At 35.3% G+C, this 20,614-nt stretch overlaps 1 protein-coding gene across 4 annotated transcripts in view; it reads left to right on the top strand.

The window, feature by feature from the left end:
• Window positions 1-20,614, top strand: part of SENP6 (SUMO specific peptidase 6) — a 72,584-nt gene that overhangs the window by 18,269 nt on the left and 33,701 nt on the right. The window contains exons 2-6 of one of the 4 annotated variants that reach the window (XM_041410656.1): window positions 458-551; window positions 6,719-6,782; window positions 7,238-7,380; window positions 12,964-13,065; window positions 18,460-18,480. In XM_041410656.1, the coding sequence (XP_041266590.1) occupies window positions 458-551; window positions 6,719-6,782; window positions 7,238-7,380; window positions 12,964-13,065; window positions 18,460-18,480 (424 nt within the window). Of the gene's footprint in view, window positions 1-455; window positions 552-6,718; window positions 6,783-7,235; window positions 7,381-12,963; window positions 13,066-18,459; window positions 18,481-20,614 lie in introns of those variants that run through there. The other 3 variants (XM_041410658.1, XM_041410657.1, XM_041410659.1) reach the window with 3 other exon arrangements.

Genomic DNA, 20,614 nt, shown 5'->3' with positions numbered 1-20,614 from the left:
TAAAAATCCAGCACATTAAGTTGAAATTGTAGTTCAGACAGTTCGGAACTGTTGCTTTTATATGGAAAAATTCAGTATTTTTTGGTTATTAGTCATGTAAGCAGTACATTTTAGGACCCTTTCTGCGTGTGGCATAGAGTTCATATCAGAGAAACTAGCCTTAAATTTATGGGTATCAGTAAAACAGTTGAAAATAGCTACTACACAATCTCAGGTCATAATTTTTAATAGCTTGCTAACTTACTGCTAATGAGATGTTGACAGATACTTTTATTTATTTAGGGAAATAATAATCACCACTGCATTGATGGACTTACTGATCAAATGATAGTTAAACACTGACGTCAATAAAATAATTACTGGGGGAAAATACATGCATCTGGTTTACTCCTCTAGTTTGTGTTGATTAGTAACTCAGCTTGAAATCAAGACTTATCTTAACTTGTTCTCATTTCAGCTTTGGATAGATCACAGTCCAAGAGAGATGGAGGTTTTAAAAGTAATTGGAGCTTTGATCATGCAGAAGAAAGTGAAGGAGATGCAGAGAAAGAGTAAGGATGCTTTTATCTAGGCTATTTAAAGTATAAATGTTTATTTATAATTAAGTACTTATTTTTAAAATTTATTTATAAGAAACAGTATCTAATATTTTAAACTTTCAGTGATTAAGAAAGAATATTTCAAATAAGTTATTATTTTAAATAGTATTGCCAAATAGGAGTTTATTATAATGTAAGCTTTATTGGGAAAATGGGGCTTACAACATGGGGCACAGTAGATTTCACAAGAGTTGCAGTTGTCTTTGGAGCTTCTGTGTAAGTCTAAGGAACACAGACAAGCAAGATGTGAACATGCAGAATAATGAACTTGATAGGTAGGGTATCCAAGCAGCTTCAACTTTTCCTTTCTTTAATGATGATGCTACTCAGAACTTGACAGTTATGGCTCACGTTCTGCAGTGGCTTTAGGCCTTCATCAAGTTAAACTGAGCTTGAAGATTCTAGGTTTTTCTTCCTCTGTGTTATTTCACTGAATGGAGTTAAGGCTGTTTTTTTTTTTTTTTCCGTATAACTTAATCCTTTACTTGGTATGTTTGGATTTTGGCTAAAACTTGAATCCCCTGTGTATAGTATGAATGCATACTTTGTCCTTGTGACATTTTATTGTTACTAATATATTTTCTCAATATGAACGTATTTATTTCCAAAATGACTAATTAATTGTTAAAAGAACAAGTGTCATACGCAAAGAATTCCTATCAATTTATTTGTTGTTCTTAGATATTTGGAGAGTAGACTCTGCAAATTTAAAAGTATGCTGTGGTTCTCTAGTAAGAAGTTGCTGAATCCTGTGATTAAGTACAAAAATAATTCATATATGAATTTGTATCATCTGATATTCTGCCAAACACTATGCATTGGAAGGGAAGTAGGAAAGTAGACATAACCACAGAGACTGCAGCAGCAGGCTATGCTGTAATCTTAATAAAACATTAAGAAATGTGACGTTTTAGTAATCAAAAAATGAATGCAGAAGTTCATTAAAGTATGAGGTAAGCATCAAGAGCTCTTGTCAAAACAGAACTCTACTGGAAGTTAACACTTTTTAAAGGGTTCACAAACTAAGGGCATTTTAGTTTTATAAATGTAAGGTCGTGTTGTTCCCTAGCAACTTTACATCCATTTGTAGTGCATACAAATATGTTCTAAGGGCAGTACATACCATACAGTTACTGTTTCCATTTTACTTGCCTTCAGAAATAAGTCACATTTGAAAACATAGCAGCTTTTTTTTCTACTAGTAATTTACTGCTGTTCTCCATCAGTCTCCAGCTGATGTTGACTTAAGAACATAGAATGAAAAATGTATAGAGTAATGATAATAAAAATAAAAGTTAGAAAAATTATTATGAAATGTAATCTTCATGTAATTGTATCTGATTTTAAGGTTGTATGTCTAGGTGATTTTTCATTTCTTTCAAATATTCTCTACAATAAGCAGTTTTCCCACAGCTAGAATTGAATTTTTATTGCCTACTTAGATAATTTTTGATTTGCTTTTATATCTGTGAATTATGCAGAATCTTATTGTGAAGTATAAATAGAAGAGTAGTTGAAAGTTGATTTAAACCAGAGATCTTGTCTTCTTTACTTACCCATTCTCTGATACCATTTGAGGCAATTTCTTATTCCCTCCAAACTGCCACATGTTTTAAGCTCCCCACGTATTTACTTTTGGTAACACCTGGGTTTGTTTATCTTAAAGACATAGCAAGCTTTTAGCATTTTGAAATAATTTGTGTTTTTTGCTTTTTTGATGCATTTTTATTTCATACAGCAAAACACTGACAGAAGGGAATCTTTAGAAAACAAGTAACAGTAAATGTTCCTTCTTTTTTATTTCTAAATTTCCTTTACCCTTAGTAGAGCATTTAAAAGATTAGCAGCTTTAATTCATGTAATTGTTCCAGAATAAAGCTTTGTGTCCTTCCCAGTATTTTGGGTATATTGTGCAGTAAGCAGGTATATGCTATGGTGTGCTGATACTTACTACAGTGTTGGCTCTTACATGGTTTCTTTGCGGAGAGAGCTGTGAGTCTGAAGCAAGCAGCTGGATGCATCCCCTGCTTGTTGTGGATGCACTGGGGTTACAATGCCTGACTTTATCGCAGTTTTTTCCCTCTTAATGGCAGACACACAATAGGTTTGTTTTGAACTAGCCTAAGAATAACATCTCAGCACTTAAAGGAATGACTGTATTCTTGTATTACCCTTGAGACCTGTGCTAATGATGTTAGTCAGCACTGGATGCCTGCTTGGATGGTCTTTTCTTCAGTGAGATGAAAACAAAGTATGGTTAATGACCTCCTACCACAGCAATTTTTAGAACTGGTAGACTATTTTAAAAGAAAGGTGTCATTTAACTTACTTTGGACGTAGGTGAGGTGAGTCATAATGGTTAAGACATCAAATAATGAACCCAAAAAGACTAAAGAATATTTGTGAACTGAAGAAGGTTTGGAAAAATAATGATCACCCAACACTATATAAATTTAAACTGATGCGAGAGTTGATACTCAGCGTGGAGCAAGAGTTATAGAAATTGAGAACGGTGATTAACATGTATCTTATCCCAGAGTAAATGCCTGCAGATAATACTCCATCCATTTGAAAGAGTAAAAGTAACATTTGTAATGTTCTAAAAGATTTGATCTACTCAGGATAGTAGCAAGTGGCTTGAGACTTTCCTTGCTTTGTATTTAGAGGTCCCATAGGAGGTCTGCCTTTATGGAGAACAACAGAAGAAAACACCAGTTGGTCAGCTGAGCACACTGAAACATGTCGTCTACCACAGAATAAATGGTAGAAATTAAGCTGATCTTGTGTAGCAGAAGATATGAAAGGATGGCAGACTTAAGCAAACCTGGCCAGAGTAATATATTTCTGTGATTCATGAAATTAACATGTTAAAAGATGCTTTCTGGGGTTACAGATAATTCTTTCGAAGTGTTTTGGAAAATTTATATTTACTGGCTTTGCAATATCTGTGTAAATGTTTTTGAAATATATCAGTATGCTCCACAGTGGTTTTGTAAATGAATGGGCCCAGATTTCTTTTGGCTGTCATACTGTTTTCTTTATAGTCTAGACTTCTGCCTTCCACTGAGATAACAGTAGCCTTATCAAAAACAAGGAATACAAATACATGGGCGTAATATATTTGCACTACAGTGTCTTTCTTTAACTACAATTTTCTTTCAAAAAGCTTTATTTTTTGCCCCTTCCATTTAGAGGAATAAACCTCTTTTTTCTGTGTGTTAACAGATGAAAAAGCATTGTACTGTGTTATATATTTACATTGGGCATTGTATTGTATTAAATATTTACATTAAGCTTTTTTACACTGCTTATAAAATTTGGATTTCTTTGTCAAAAAACCCTCCCATAGTTATATAGATGTTTTATACTTCTTTTTTAAGCCCATTAGTAGGGCACTGTAGCTTTTAAATTGATGAAAACTTTTAAAATTAGGGCTAATTTTAATGGAATGGCACTGTAAATGAGTTAATAATAATAATAATTATACTTCTCTTGTGCCTCTGATAGTGCAGCTTTTTTAGTGTGCTGCCTACCACTATGTAATTTAAAACAAAGAATGTACACAGTGTGCTGTGAGGGCAAATACGTCAGCCTAGTGGTTTTATATGTAATCATTTTCAGAAAGAAATTCCAATTATGTTTGAAATGTGACTGGATCAGTTGATAGAGATGTGCTTGCAGCTTATTAGAGTGTAACCTCAGTGGTCAGCAGAGGTTTAAAGTTTGGGTTGCTTGTAGATAGTGAAAACATAGCTGTCTAACTAACTATTACATAGTTCTTAATGTTTTAAAACATCAAACAAATGGCAAGTGATTAGAGATAAGTAAACAGAAATTTTTGTTTTCCTATTCAATGCCTAAATATGAATGTGTAATTATGAACTTGCCTTAAGAACTCTTTGTGGGTAAATTGCTTCTATTTTTTGCCCCTAATATTAGTAGAGAGATAACATTCATTTGTTATAAAATTTTAAAGAATGTATTTGAAAGTTAGAAATTTTGTTCCAATGTGAAAATAACCAGGAAACCAATGGTTCTCTGGTTAAAAGTGACAGAGTGGGGAGACCTCCTCCCAGCAAGACAACTGAGGTTTCATTTCAGGGATGTTAAAAATATTACTGACTGGTATGTCAGGGGAGTGGTACAGTGTTTGTTTTGGGTTGCTTTTGGTTTTTTCCTGCTTGTATAAATTGCATCATTGAAGCAGGCAGCAGGAAGCATGTGATACATGAGCAAATAGACATTGCTTGGTTGCTATGTATTCTGCTCTCTGAAAAAACAACCTTTCTGGTTCTGATGCATATGCTTCACATTCCTTGAGATCTAAATGTATTGGTTCATTTAAAACTTCCAATTTGCTAATACTGCTCTAGTCATGTTGCGTGGTAAGAGTTACTACTCTTGTTCATTTTGATTTGAGCCTTGGCTCAGTGTTTGGTCATTTGCAATGTGTTAACCTTCTCTTACCTCCCCCCTCAATTGCCCTTGGTTAAAATGGTTGCAGTATTGAAGCATGTTGAAATCCGAAAAGTATCAACACAGTACAAAGGGGTTTTGAAAATAGCCATCATTTTTGTATGAACTGAAGCTAAAGAACAAAAACATTTCTAGAGGTGAAATGATCTGACTAGGGCAGCACTGTAGGCAAATGCCAGAGCTGCAGATACTGTAGGTTGCTGCTCATGTCTATGCTGCAGGGTTTTGTTTATTTTTTAGGAGTGGAAAATTTCTGAAATTGTTAAACTCTCTGTCTACTGATGAATGTTTGAGAGGGCTCCATGAGCCTCCTCCCTTGAAAGGATGATTTGTTCTGAAAGAGAATTTTAAAAAAATGTTGCAGGATGTAAAAAATTTAATATCCATGTGTAGTGTGTACAGAAGTACAGCTGTACTCTTTTGCCTTTATTTGAAATTAGTGATGAATCTACTACACTATTTGTATCACCATTGAGCACCTAGAATCGTGGTGCTCTGTAAATGAAAGGAAAATACAACAGTGCCACTGGCTATATGTTCACATTTACATCATTCTTCCCTTTCCAAAATCAACTGTATTCACAGTCTTATCTCCTGAAGTTTCAGATTCTGTAGATCTCACCCAACATTTTTATTTTATTTTTATTTGCTCTAGGGATATTTGTATTGCATTAGATGGAAGAATGAATTGTAACATGAAGGGAAGTACTGTGCCTGGAAAAAGTTGTTAGGAACTTGAGGGATGGGGCACTGATTAGTTTTTTTATAAATGAAGAGCTAAAGTCACTGTATGTATTGCAAGGCAGCATCAATTACAAGTTGGCTAAAAGTTGTAATTTTTTTGTTGCCAGCATGGGAGTAACTTTATTAGGATTGATGAGATGGGATTGTCTGCAGGCTGCTTCTCCTGGACACAAAAATATGTTAGACTGATCTAGCTGCTGTCAGTATGAAATATGTGATTGGGGTTTCAGTTTAAATAGTTAAGATTACTTGAAGATAGCTGCCTGTTACTGAAAAGAATGTTTTTAGAGTGTCATGGAGTGGCTTTCTTTTTTTCTTTTGTCTTCCTCCCCATTCTGATGGTTGGGGACTACAGATACTGAATTGAAACACATTGTAGTAAACGGTAGAACAAACTGAATGTTCTTTTTAGGAAGACATACTTTGTTAGTAATTGCTGTGGGGTAAAATGTAGTTACATTAAGTTCTTCTCATAAAGCACTATGAAGTTTGCAGTTGTAAACCACATACTTGAACATTGCTAGGCATAAGCAAAGTCAGATCATGTTTTATAGGTTAATGAAGTTTTGGACTCAATTTATGCAGAGTGTTTTATAGTGTCAGTAATATTGCTGTAACCATATTGAAGGTTCAATAACATTGTCTGTTTTGGATTAATCTTTTAGTTTTGTTTTTTGCAAAATAATTTGATGTGCACTCTAAGTTCAGGTTCACATTATGCATCTGATCACTCTGTTGTTCATTTCATGTTCCTGGTTTTTTATGCATATTTATACAATGTGTATATGATGCATTTAAATGTAGAGGGAAGGGGATAAAAAAGCCTTTTGCATTTAAAATGTTTGTGTGTGCTCTGTTGGATTACAGTGTATGTGCTTTTCTCTCCCACACCTGTCTAGCGAGGCAAATCTGCTCAGTTTAGATGACAGTGATGGGTCTTTCAGTCCCAGTGAAGAAAAAAAGGTAAATAGTTGGTTTATCTTGTGAAAATTTATCTTTAAAGCTTTTTAGGTTCTTAAACAGTATTGCATAGCTATGTGTGCAGTGTAAAGAAATGAAAGTTTCTGTTGTGTTTTAGGAACATGTGCTCAAGCTGTTTATCTGTCTACTCTTAAAGTTTTTGTTCCCCTCTTGATCTCCATAGTATTCTGAAAAATATGAGCAAGAGTACCTAATTCTAAGTTTAGAAAATTATCATAAATACTGTGCTAAATATAAAATACATATTGTACTTTGTTTAGTAAGATGTCGTAGTATAGGTGTAGACGGTGTATATTTTCCATGAAATTTGGTATAAAAAAGCAGTTTGAAAATGAAGCCAAAGTAATATTTATCTTAATATTTTGCATTCATTTTCTCCTTCTAACTTCTGCACAATTATACAATTATTTTAATGTATGTGAATTCTGTTGTGACAGTCCGTTCGTTGTCGACCTGGAACTATCGGCAGCAGCAGTGATGCCATAAAAGCGTATGCAAGGCGAGGCAAAGCTGGAGGTTTCAAACTTTTAAAAGGGAACGCAATCGGCCTCAACATGATGGGAAATAGCAAGAAACTGAGGTAATACATTTCATTTGTGTGTCCTTTCTTTGATCACTGATAAAAAACAATGCATGATAAACAGAACTTCTAGTCCATTTACATTTACATTGTGCTGTGCAGTTTAAGAAGCTGTACTGTACTGTGCTTCTGAGTAAAGAGGGAAACCTAGGTTGTTAGGGTCTTTTCTCTTATAAAATGTTTAACACCACATTAGTAAAGTACCAGAACGCTGTTAAAATGGATTTAGGGCATTCAGTGGCATATTTGTTAGTACCTTACCCATGTTGCCTGCATGTGTTGCTGTTCCCTCTAACAGTGACAGCAGGTAGGAATATAGTTTTCACATCCCTATCCAGATTCACTTCTTTCTGTGACGCTGAATTGCCAAGGTTGACTCAGGATATGTTTTCTGGTTTTCTTACTGCAAGATATAGTTTGATTTTGGATTCACAGACTTTTTTTAAAAGGATTCAGCAAATAGCCATACTTGTATAGAATAGTTTGAGACTGTTACTTGTGTTTGTGGCAGACAGGAACAGTTTTTAAGCATTCACTGTTGTACTTGCTTGTTACTGTTGTCCCTAACTTGTAAGAGACTGCTTCCTTTATTTAGTATATAATAAAAAGTGATATTCACCTGACTTTCTCAGGGGGTATTTAATATATTGCTAAAGTGCCCTCACTTTAAAGGTTGGTAACCTTTGCAGGAAGGAAACGTTTGTAAGATACCCAGCTATAGATGGGCCGGTCATCAAATGTCCAATGTATATGTAGCTACATGAGGGATGTCCTTGTCTTCATTTGTGATCGTTTATCACTGTCTGGAAACTAAACTCCAAATAAGCCACTTGCCTTCTTGCCCCCTCCAGTAAGAGAGGGACAAAGGCAGAGACTATGGGTTGAGATAACCATTTACTGAAAGCAAACAGCAGTGGAGTAAGAAATGCACAGTGACAGCAGCAATATTAATAACAAAAGCATACAGAAATAAAGGAAGGTGCTTTATGCCAAAAGGTGTTTGCCACTTTGACTTAGTTCCATGTGGCCAGTGGGAGAAAGACAGCTAGCTCTCCCCTTCCCTGAACCTGAGACAATGGAAAGCAGTGACAGACAAAACCCTAGAAGTGAGATAACTGCTTTACTGCACCACTGCTCCACTGCACTAGGCTTGGGTTCAGGCTTAGCTCAGGCTCACTTCTGCTGCTGCTTTGGAACACCTCTGCTGGGCTCAGTTCCACACAGCTCTGCTGCTTTTCAGAAACACATCCTGGGGTCACATCTCAGAGGAGTGGGAAGGTGGTGAGTGGCAGCAGCAGAGAATGGAATCTGCAGGGCTGATCCCAGCAACTCAGCCCTGATGAGGAGAGTGAGACAAAAATGGCACACATCTGAGGATGTGGTCCTTATTCTTCCCCCTGACACAACCCCTAGCCATGATTTCACAGGGGCAGAATAGCAATGTAGCCATGCCCACAATACAGCCGCAAGCTCTGGCCCCTCTCTGCAGTCAGGACTTTTGTATGCTGTAAGCACTATGAGTTTGTGGGACCATCTTACCATGGTCACTTGAAAAAAATAAATCCTCTAAGTTCTGTGTGATATATATTCTCCTGCTGTTTCCTTCGAGCCTAATTTCCTAAGATAAATGACTTGACTGTTATGTGGAACTTTAAAAAGTTTTCTTAAAAATAAAATTTATTTATTAATGAAAAGGGTTTTTTGTTATAGGTTATTTTTATGTTTACACAAATTAGCATGGTACTTCATTGTCCTTGATTTATGTATGCAAATAATGTTTTGTCTTAGGTTTTATTTGTGGGGGGGGGTTTTTTTGTTTGTTTGTTTTTTGGGGTTTTTTTGGGTTTTGGGGTTTTTTTTTTTTTTTTTTTTTTGGGGTTTCTTTGGGTTTTGGGGTTTGTTTTTTTTTTTTTTTTTTGTTTTTTTTGTACACACAAGAGATTAGTAAGATGAAATCCAGACTTCTGCCTTGCACATCTTCAAATTCACCGGTTCTTACAGAATCACCCTGGTCATTTCCATTCTTTAGTATTCCGTTCTTGAACACAGATTTGTAATTGTTACTTTTGCCTTCATGTGTGTCAGGGCTCCTTTGCTCTGTTTTACTATTGAAGAAATCTGTGCATCTACATTATACTTGTTCTTTGTTTTGAGTACACATTTAAAATAAGATTTTTCTAATTCACTGGTAGCTAGAATTTCCTTTGTGTGGCTATGGAATTTGTAGTGAAATCCAACCTTACCATGTAATTTTTTTTTGTTAAAGCAGTCATACCTGACTACATGTATGTTTATACATATTGTACATGTACGTTTTTTTAAAGTTTTTGTTTTAAGGTAAATAGTTACTACTGAGGTTTTTTTAGATGGTCTACACATGTAGTTCAGACATTCTGTTGCCTGGTTTGGAACTGCCTTCTCTTGAAAAATAATGCAGTGTAAACCTAAGATCTAGTAGGATTTATAAAATTCAACTAAAAAAATAAAATCTGTCATTAATGAAGGACTTTGTTATGAATAATGGATGTGTATAGGCTGCTGTGACTGCTTGTCACATTTTGGTCACTGCATTTTGTGGTTATGCTCCAAGTGATAGAGTCCCAGTGTCAGTTTAATGACACTGGGATATTGTTGTACCTTTCATAGCGTGTGTCAGTAAAGGTTTGGGATCTAGTCACTTTAGTGATGATTGCTGGTTTGTTCACTTCGATATGCAGAATGGAAGGTGCTTAATAGTTACTCTTTCAATATTTAGACTCCTCAGCTAGAGAAGATTCTGAAAGTTGATCATGCAGATAAGCTGCTAGATTAAATACAAGGAGATCAGCTGCTTGATATTCTTTATCTGTTGTGATTTTTGTCACAGTGTTGGAGTCTTTTTTTTCCATCTGATCTGCAGAATAAGGACTAAAAATTTCAGATCAATGGGGCTTGACTCAAACGAGTATTATTCTTGTACAATAGTCCCTAAAATTCAGAGAATAAGAGGAAGAAGGGATATGCAAGGACAATGAGAAGAAATATTTGCTGTACTTGTCAGAGAAATTTAAACCAAGCAAAAGGTTACTGGGTTGAGCAAATCCAGCATCAAACTATTAACCCAATTAGTTTTGGTTGTATTTTTTTAGTCACGAGGATGTACTTTAAACAGCTTTATTTTTGCTAGCTTTCAATACTTGTATTAAGGCCCTTTTAGATTTTCTTTGATAATGTTTTGTTAAAAACATTATCTGAAGAACAGCAGAATTAATGTAGTCTGTAGTTGTGAGTTTTTGAAATGTTGTTCTTCCTTTACTTCTAGCTCAATCCATTTGCCCAGTGCAAGATTTTTTTTGTTTTGTCTCTTGAATATGTGGTGTTAAGAATTTTCTAGGTATCAGCTGATAGCACGTGATAGTAAAATCTTGTTTTTCTCCTAGGCTTCAAATAATTCTGTGGTTTCTGAGCTAACATTAATGATACATTTATTGTTAAAATACTCTTAAGTTCTTTTTAGGACATTTGTTCTTTCAAGGAACTTTCTGACCATTACATCACCCTGCTTTTAGTGTGTTATACTAATTTTCAAGAAATTGTGCTGAAACTTGCCAACTCAGATTTCAGTTCTGATGTGCCTGTTTTTCAACTTGCTAGGACTTTATGATTGTATTTTCTGGTGTTTCTTCTGTGTTGGGTATGTTCCATTCAGAGAAGAAGATTATAGAACAGATTGTGTTTTAGGGCTGTCCTAGTTGGAAACATGTCTGACACCATATGAGCCATTTAAGTGTGCCATCTAGAACAGTCTGCTTTGACTCAAATCTGATCCCTGAGCAGTCTGTGATACTCTATTCCAGCACCTACTGGCGTTTTCACTATGTGAGTGAGGCAAAAAGCAAAAGTGCTGCTTAACAGGTTTTTTTTCTGCTGTGGGGGCACACGACAGAGTTTCACAATCATGATAGTTTGGCAAAGGTCAGATCCAACAAACACAGTGGTAAAACAGAAGATACATATGCTTGCTTGCTTGCTTGTTCGAAGTCCTTAGGTCTTAAGTATTTGAGAGAGCATTCCTGCATTCTGCTTTTGGTTTGGTTTTTTTTCTAGTATCTTTTTCAAAGACATTAAATGGGAAGCCAAAGAGGATTTGAGATATTCTGAAGTATTTAGGGCAAGTAGCTGTCAGCTTTTTATTTTTGAGGTGGCATATTAGATGGAAGGTTGACTGTAGATTGATCTGGATGATGACTGACCAGCTGGAGTTGCATAGCCTTGACTTAGAAGCATGTGAGATGAGTGTGTTTACTTTGAGGAGGTTGGTGTTTGCATGGATACTACTAGTTTTCAGGATGTTGGACTGTTAGCTCAAATGGCTTATTATGTTTTTAACTTTCATAATTTAGAAAAGAGGATTTAACCCTTTGGGTTTGGTAAGTAATTCTGTTATGTTTGTGGTTATGTTAGGGGCAGTCAGAAATGCTCTGAAAGCTTCTCATCTTGATTTATGTAAGGCTACCAAAAGGGTTTGTAATGCTAAACTGAAAATGAAAAAGCACAGTAAGAGTTTACTCCTTTTCTTCTTTTGGGGGGAGTGTAAAGGAGGGATTAGGAATTGGTTGCCAGCTTTTTTTGAATTGTTGTACTTCTGGTTTCTTTTCATTGTTCACAACAGGACAAATGGCAAGTTAATATTTCTGAGAAATATTATTAGTAGGAGTTATTTTTCACATAATTTTCTCTAGTGCAGTTAATATTACCAAGCAATTTGAAAAGCGCAATTTAAGCACTGTATTTCCATAGCTTGAAACTGTTTGCATCATCAACATGCTGTCTGTTAAAAGTTGTGTGATTTTTGAACATTCCAAGCATAGTATTGTATGTCCTATCACAGCAGTGTGCAGGATAATTCTTTAGGTTTAATGATCTCTGAAGGAGGCACTGTATTGTTGATCTACTGTATCTTAATGTCTGCTTTTACTAGAGAGAGTAATGGTAAGAAATCTTCCCTCCATGATTGTGGTTTTACATAATAATGAGATAAAAGGTAGCAAATGAAGAAACCCAAGAAATGCTAAGATACATTGGTGAATAAGAGTCCAGTTGAGATACCAGCACCTGAGAATCCTTCGTTTTTTCTTTTTGAAATGTGTTGATTTTTTTCAGTTGCAAGTCATCTTGCATCCATAAATTTGCTGTGTTCACTTTTTTTTATGAGTGACATTCCTGAATTCAGTCTGTTCACATTTTGCCCCTTAAGTCATATTACAAAAGTTATTATGCCTCAATAAAATGAGAGATAAAAGTATAAAATTAGTTATAAATGGTTACAAGTCATTAAAAAGGCAGTGGCTTTTCACAGTGCAGGGTTGAGTACAAAAATCTTTACCTTTTTTCCCGGGAAAGAAAAATTGTGTATATTTTTATATATCCATTTTATTATAAGGCTGAATGTTTATATGCCTGTGAAATGATCCTAACAATATGTATTATTGGTTCAGAAATACTTTAATACTTGGTCTTGTAAAATTAGGACACCACATCTTTTACCTAAGATGGTACAAACACACCAGAGTCTTTTCTTAAACATTTTCTATATGTTTGCAGTGAAAATGCTCAGAATATATCTGGTCCTGTAACTGTGGTACATGGCAGACGTTTTCACCACGCACATGCACAAACAACCGTAGTAAAAACAGCAGCCCAAAGGTAAGACTAATTGCATTTGTTTCTGCAGGTGTTTCAATTGTAAAAATTCTCCCTGGTTTTGTATGTAATGATTTTCCTTATGCTATGAAGTGATTTAAGAAAATCACATGGGTGCATTCTTGATTATGAGCTTTGACCTTAATTACTAAAGTTTCATAAAACCATTTAGGAATTACTATCATATAATACAAGAATTTAGTAATTTTAAAGAACAGTGGCAGGTAGTAGGAGAGCACATGCTAATACAAATATTTTGAGAAAATACTTTGAAATAGACAAATATAGTTTCCTGTAGAAATTCACATAACTGACAACATGATCAGCAGCTACTAAGTCACAGCAACTTCAGCTTGTGTGAGATCCATGTAAACATTAAATCATAGATCTGAAGATTGTACATGATCTGTATATATAGTGTAAAACATATAAATTGGAACATCTAACAGAAGCAAGGTTTTGCATCTATGTAAATGATTTTTAGAAAGGATGACTGGAAACTTACTGAACTGTGCTGAGTTGAACTTCATTGATTTGAAACTTAAAACCCTGTCAAACTTCTGTAAATTGTAGGGTTGGTTCTAGCTGTTTTGTATACCTAATCTGTTTCACAAACATGAGATTGCAACTGTTTTAAGGAATTTTCTTTCAAAGTTTATTCATTCAGAGCTGTTTTTGTTTATGAGTTCTGTGGATTTCCACCATCCTCCATGAGTGCTTTATCCTGTCTGCATTTTGTAGCTTCCTTCTTCTGCCACCTTTTTTTTTCCTCTGTTTTTAAGTATAGATTTTTTTGGACCATATACAGGCATTTTCCTTTTTTTTTTTTTTTCATCCTGCTTCCCTCAGTTTGATTTGCTGACTTTCCAAAAAGAAAGCCCATATTCTAATGTGAATGAATCATGTGATCCAAACTTGTATTAAAGTAATCTGGCATTGAATAAACAGACAGAAAAAGGAATTTTTTCAGTCACAAAATAATAGACTCATAGAACAGTTTGGGGTGAAAGGGACTTTAAAGGCTATCTAGTCCAATCCCCCTGCCATAAGCAGCAATATCTTCAACTAGATCAGGTTTCTCAAGAGCTCCATCCCACCTGACCTTGAATGTTTGCAGTGGTGGGGCAACTAACACTCCTCTGGTCAGCTCACTCCAGTGTTTCACCACCTCATTGTAAAACACTTCTACTGTCTAGTCTGCATCTACCCTCTTTTAGTTTTAAACCACTACCCCTTGTCCTATTGCAACAGGCACTGCTAAACTGTTTGTTCCCATCTGTCTTTTAGGCCCCCTTTAAGTACTGAAGGCCACAATAAGGTCTCCCTGCAGCCTTCATTTCTCCAGGCTAACAACCCCAACTCTTGCAGCTTTTTCCTCCCAGGAGGATTGCTGTCTTATCCTGTCCTTGAGGACGTAGGCTTTACCTCTGTCTGTTACAGACAACAGTACTGTAGTCTGTAAATGCTATATAGGTGTGTGTATATATATATATATATATATGGTATATAGAATGGACATTTCCTTCCACTTAGTAATAGCAGATGCAGTAGTCGGTATCTCTTTTCAATTCTTTACATTTCTTGCCATCAGTGTGAGGCTGAGGACTACAAAGGATTGGCAGTTTTTACCATGAGTTAAGCTGAAAGATAGGGTTGATGTTATCACTGTGGTTTAGGCTGAATCAGCTGTGCTTTTGCTTGCATGAAGTCCTTTTTAGAATTTTTTTTGTTCAGTGTCCCATTGAGGAAAATGTGGGGCATCTCTAAGCATTCATGCTCTTACCTTTCTGGTGGGTTTGGTTTGTGTCTGTTTGTGCTTGCTTTTGTTTATTTGTGGGGGAGAAGTTGTTTTGTTTGTGGGGTTTTTTGTTATTCTGAAGGATAAAATTTTGATTTGCAGTGCTAATGAAAATGATTTTAAGTAAGCAAAATCGTACAAGACTGCTCTGATTGTTAACTTGATAATTCTCATGCACTTGATTAAGCTTTGTTGTGAAATGGTTCTTCAAACAGCCAGTCAAAATGGATTCATCTTAGCAAGTTCATTGCCTTAGGTTTCTTCAACCTGCTCCAGAGATTGTTAATCTTCAGTGGATGTTAGATTTGCCTGCTTGCCTTTCTTGCCTGTGGGATTTACTTCTTTATAAGCCTACAATATAATGTGAAGGAAAAAAAGGTAGTGACTTGGCGTGTGTGACAACACAGAAAACTGATGTGTAACATAGGCAAGCTGAATATTATATGAAGTAATTGGATAGTAGTCATCTTGAGTGTTCTAAATATGTTTTCTCTTAGGATCGTTATTGTAGTTCATTTACATTAGCAACAGACAATTAACTCTTATGCTAGGAATATTTTTGGAGTTTTCAAGGCAGGAAACAGTCATAACAGTCCCAGCAGTGCTTTGTTACTGGAGGATAGCAGAACCAGCGTGATCTAATTGACTGAGGGTGAGCGTTACATAGGAACTTTGCAATGATTTTTAATTCCAGTAGCTTCTGACTCAACTCACTTCTTTCTAAGAGGTTCTAAATCTGTTTCTGAGTTAGAGGATTGAAAATTATTAAAATGTGGCTTCCTGACAGGCTTTTTTTTTTTTTTTTTTTTTTTTTTTTTTTTTTTTTTTTTAAAAAAAAAANNNAAAAAAATGTTGCTCCCGGCGCGCGTTTTTTTTTTTTTTTTTTTTTTTTTTTTTTTTTTTTTTTTTTTTAATAAATAAATAAAAGAAGAGCTATTTCAGGGCTACTTGATGTTGAAAACACAGGTTTCTGAGTGAGAAGGCAATAGTCAGAAAAAAAGCCAACTAAAATAGGACTATTTAAAACTGACCATAGTATAAAATTTCAGACCATATAAACTGGGTAATATATTTTGGTCGTATTTTTACTTGTGTAGGAATTTTTTGATATCTTTTTTTCCTAGTCTTTACTGACAGTAGGCAAAAGTTGAGTTTTAAAGTAAATGCTGGTGATGGTTCCTCAAAAAGGACTATTTGCAGAAAATGTGAGTGGCAAATCAAGAATAAAAGACAGAAGAGCTGATAGCATGGAAATTGAGCTCTAAATGTTTGGATTTTGTTTTCCTATGCTAATTTGCAGGTGGCACAAAGTTGTGTTCTCTTAAGTTTTTGCATTTGTAGATTGTTTTATGGTGTAGTGATCAGTAGCAAAATAGAGAAAACAATTTTATCTAATATATTGTACATAAATCAATGGTAGGTTCTTGAAAGGATAACCAAAAATAAAAACGTTATTAAATTAGTCTCTGGCACTGATGTAACAGATTCTGTGACTTACACTAAGTTCTTTGGGTGGGGATAGTGTCACATGGAGCAAGCTGATTATGAACTCAGTTGTAATCTCTATCAAGTTGAATTTGTGTATGATTTGTACTGCATTTCTTAATCTCCTGCAATTTTTTTGCACGTACATTTTAATTTAAAGTTTGTCTGAGTATCTGTTGCACTCATATGTAAAATGCAAGTTTCTAGCACAACAGACTTCGGTATTTCAAAATAATATTATTATAAATATTCATGTTTTTTTCTAGTGGAATCTGGGGATTAAATTAAAATTTGTTAATGCCTGATACAACAGATTTTCAGATATAGCTTGCTCTAGTGTTGTAGTTGGTTCACACTATTTTGCTTCATTTCAAGCTTAGTTCTGTCTTACGCTATTGACTGACTGTTCTTCCAGACTTGGCATTGAAATAGCATGTATGTACTGCATGTTTAACAAATCTTATGCATGAGCTGCATGAAGGGACAGTGATCAGTCCAGAATTCTCATCTCTTAATCTTCCAGAGGTATAAAAATGAGAATTCCTTTAAATGCATTATATTGGTGAGGAATTCTAAAAAAAAACAAATAAGGCATCTGATGTAATGATACTGCATAGTATCAGGCATTCTTGAAGTTTTTTTTCCTGCCATTAAGTTTCCTTAGCATTAGGTATGTGCTCCTTAACAGAGTGACTCTGTGAAGCACCTGTAAACAGTTAATCCAAGTTACATACTAACTGTGCAAAGGATGCAAAGATACAGGATATGGCTCCATCCAGACATGATTTGGATCTGACTGGATTGATAAACTGGGGTGTGGCCTGCACAAAAGCAGTGTTTATTGATAGAAAAGGCTAGCTCCAGCTAGGAGCAATTCTCCACCTTCACACAGGACTGGCGCATTTCCTGCCACCCCAGGTTGGAGTTGCCGCGGTCACATTCACTTTTACTCTCTTCCCAGAGCACTATGGAGATGGAATGTACTTTCGTACTGCACTCTGTAGGATTATCAGGACTGCATTCTTACCTGCTTTGCTTCTACTCCTGCTGTTTTCTGAGTAACAAGAGAATTAGTTTGCCCTATTCTTGTGAGTGTACTGTTTGTAAAAAGGAAAGGAGGATGAGTTTTTATTACTGTGAAATATCATTACTCTGTTAAGGTTGGCTGAAGTAAAACAGGAAACAATTTGAATTTGTTCTGTTTTAGAATGCAGTTAATGTAATGCATGTATGTCAGAGGTTTGTTAGGCTTTTGATGTTTGGGAGGAAGAGTCACACAGATTAAAAGCTTACAGCATTCCATATTGCAAATTTTGAGAAGACAGAAGATATGTAGATGCTATTTTCAAATAGTCTGTGTGCTAAGCTTAGTTAGATTTATTCTTATATTAGTCTTGCTGTGCAAAGGACCAGAATTATGAGCATCGGCTACAGTGATTTCTGTGTTAACTCATGTTAATGGAGATGCTTGTAAACTAGTGGCCTTAGTTCCTAGGTTCTTTTGGGAGATTTCTTTTCTTGGCCTAAACCTCAGAAGAGGTTTCCATTTATCCTTCTCTAGCCTTTCCATGTGGTTTCTTAAATATTAGAGGACTGTTGCTAAAATTTGTTTCTCATTTTAAACACTTAGATATTTTTTATTAGTTGGAAACAAGTTCTTACATAATTTTTTTTCTCTTTTGCATGGCAGTCAGGGATTTAGTGGTTGACCTCTGTCTTAGAAGTCTTTTCCAACTTTAGTGGTTCTGTGGTTGGAAATGAGGCTTGATTATAATTAGTGTGTTAGAATTCTATCTTAATGGCTTCTGCATTGTAAGTGAATTGAGATGACCAGGTTAAGTTGAGAGTTAATCAAATTCTACGCATTGAAAAAGAGTCAAATCAATGTACTATTTAGACCACTGACTGTTGCTGTCTTGAAGTAGTGTTTGTACATTTCTAATTACTTTGACAAAAATGTGGTGAAAAAATTATAATGCTTGTTTGAAAATTAGACTGGTGAGTGAAAGACAATGAAACAATTACAATTTATATTTAATAACTTGCATTTAGTGATGTGCAACACGTGTGGGGCTTTACATCTTATGTGTTTTTTTCTTTTTTCATATTTTAAGCAATCTGGACCGAAAGGAAAGGTAAGCTTACTGTTGATCAAATGAGCATGGCAATAAGCATTAAGAAAATTAACTGATTGAATGCTGTATTAATGCTAGTTAAAGAATATTCAATCCAGTTAGTCATTTCTACTCATATGTGATAGGGATTAATTGTTTTTAGTTCTGTTTTTATGATTCACTTACTCACTTTACATCTATCTCTAAGAAATGCTTTGTTACTGTGAATTTTGGATAATTCTCCACTGGAAATTTATTTATATATCCAGTGCAAAATTGCATAAATATTCTCTGTTTTTTTAAGAATTTAGTGCTAATTCTTTTTGTAGAGCAGCAAACTTTGTGTAATAGAATTGTTCTGAAGCATCTTAGTAAAATGATTCTGAAGCTCTTACTGGGCTGTTTAACAGCTCTCAGTCCATCATCTAAGCTTGGTTTGAATTGCATTAAAGGTTTTTATTGCAGTACTGTGTATATTTTGTTCATGAAGTACATATATTAAAGCAGTTAACAGAAAATGTATGGCAAAACCTGACACACTGGCTTTTTATTGTTCATTTTGGGCTAATTTCTCACTGGTTTTGCATATGGTTTACTGCTGTTAATGTTTTGTTAGCAGTATGAAATACCATATATTTATTTTTCTTCATATATAGCTTAAATTTATGTTAGTGAAAATGTTTTTTGACAGCAATGAAGTCGTTGAGTTTTTGTAAATATCCCATCTGTGTAGGTGGCTTTTGGCAGTATGAGCTTGATACCAGGTTGAATTGTTTAAAAGTATATATAATGTTTAACTGATAATGATATAAATAGCACTGATCTTTCTGAAATTAGGAGTTTCTGTATTTATTTTAAATTCAGAAAATCAAGCCTTTCTATTTTACTGCCTTTTGTTACTTCTTAAAATAACTATCAAATAGATACTCATCAGCCAGTTAGTGTCACTGTTGGCATAGAAGAAAAGGTTTGAGTTCCATGCTGGTGTGATCTTAATGTTCTCATAGGGACACCTGCTGCTTCTTCATCCAGTACTACTGGATGTGTTCCTTTTTCTTTGCCTACTTTTTGTTGTTGTCCTAGCAGGGGAAGATGATGTAGGCAGGAGCTGCTAAATTTAGCTTTAATCATTACTGTCATGATAAGTGCAGCAGCAGCTCCTGACGTTCTGGGCCAAATGGGGTTGCTGACCTGTGTTCTGAAAACCCTGTTCCCTGCGCTGCTGCTTCTCTTTTCAGCCTTTGGCTTTTGTACTCTGCTCTTCCTCTAATACGTGCTGAAGGTAAATCTCACCTCAGCCGCTTTGTGCTTCAATCTTACTGTGCTTTCCTCTCTTTTTGTGTAATGATGTAGAAACCAACAGCCTGCCTGCAGTGATACATCTCCAAATAATGGCATAGAGAAGCAGAGGAAAGGCTGGATAAGGTGGCCTCTCAAAGAGCCAGGCTGTGAATTAAACACAGCTCTTGTGTAAGCCCTGCACCTCAACAAAATTAGGAATGGTCTTTTTGATGTGATTTGTACAAAATTGTAGGTAGCACTTCCTCCCAAGTTCTGAGATCCAGATGTTTCTTCATGTTTATTTGCTTTCTGGCATAGACAGAAATTGTGGACCTGCCCCTTCCCCTCATTCCCCCCAGCACATTTCTGTTTTTTGTTTTCCTAGAGAAGAAATTTTAAGTGAAAATGTCACTTTGTCTGGAGAATTTCATAAAGGTCTGTCTACCAGGCTGTGTAAAGACACTAAGGTCCAATTCCATCAGCAAGAGAACATAGCAGTAATAATGAATGTTTGCTGAAAATACGAAATCAATGACACCATTCTGTCTGGGCAAAACATGCTTACTCAAGAATATTGTGGAGTCTAGCACTTAAAATATGTCAAAAATTCATGATGCTGCACAGTCCAGACTGAGTATTTCAGTCCGGTGTGTTGTAGAAAAACCTTGATCTTTCTTGCTCGTGTAATCAGTGTTTTGCTGTTTGATGCTTTACTACTTCCTGAAATGGCTTTTTATCAAATACTTGTCTACTTCCCTTGTACTTGAAGGCATTAGAAGTTCTTATAATCTAGGACATAAACAAGATGCCTAAAATTGTTTCACCTCTGAGCATTGTTTTTTTAACTGTTTGACACAGTATATAGGTAATCTTG

This window comes from Onychostruthus taczanowskii, unplaced genomic scaffold (assembly GCF_017590055.1).
Source record: "Onychostruthus taczanowskii isolate IOZ18803 unplaced genomic scaffold, ASM1759005v1 scaffold33, whole genome shotgun sequence".
NCBI classification, from domain to species: domain Eukaryota; kingdom Metazoa; phylum Chordata; class Aves; order Passeriformes; family Passeridae; genus Onychostruthus; species Onychostruthus taczanowskii.
This window is presented reverse-complemented; position numbering and strand designations above follow the sequence as displayed.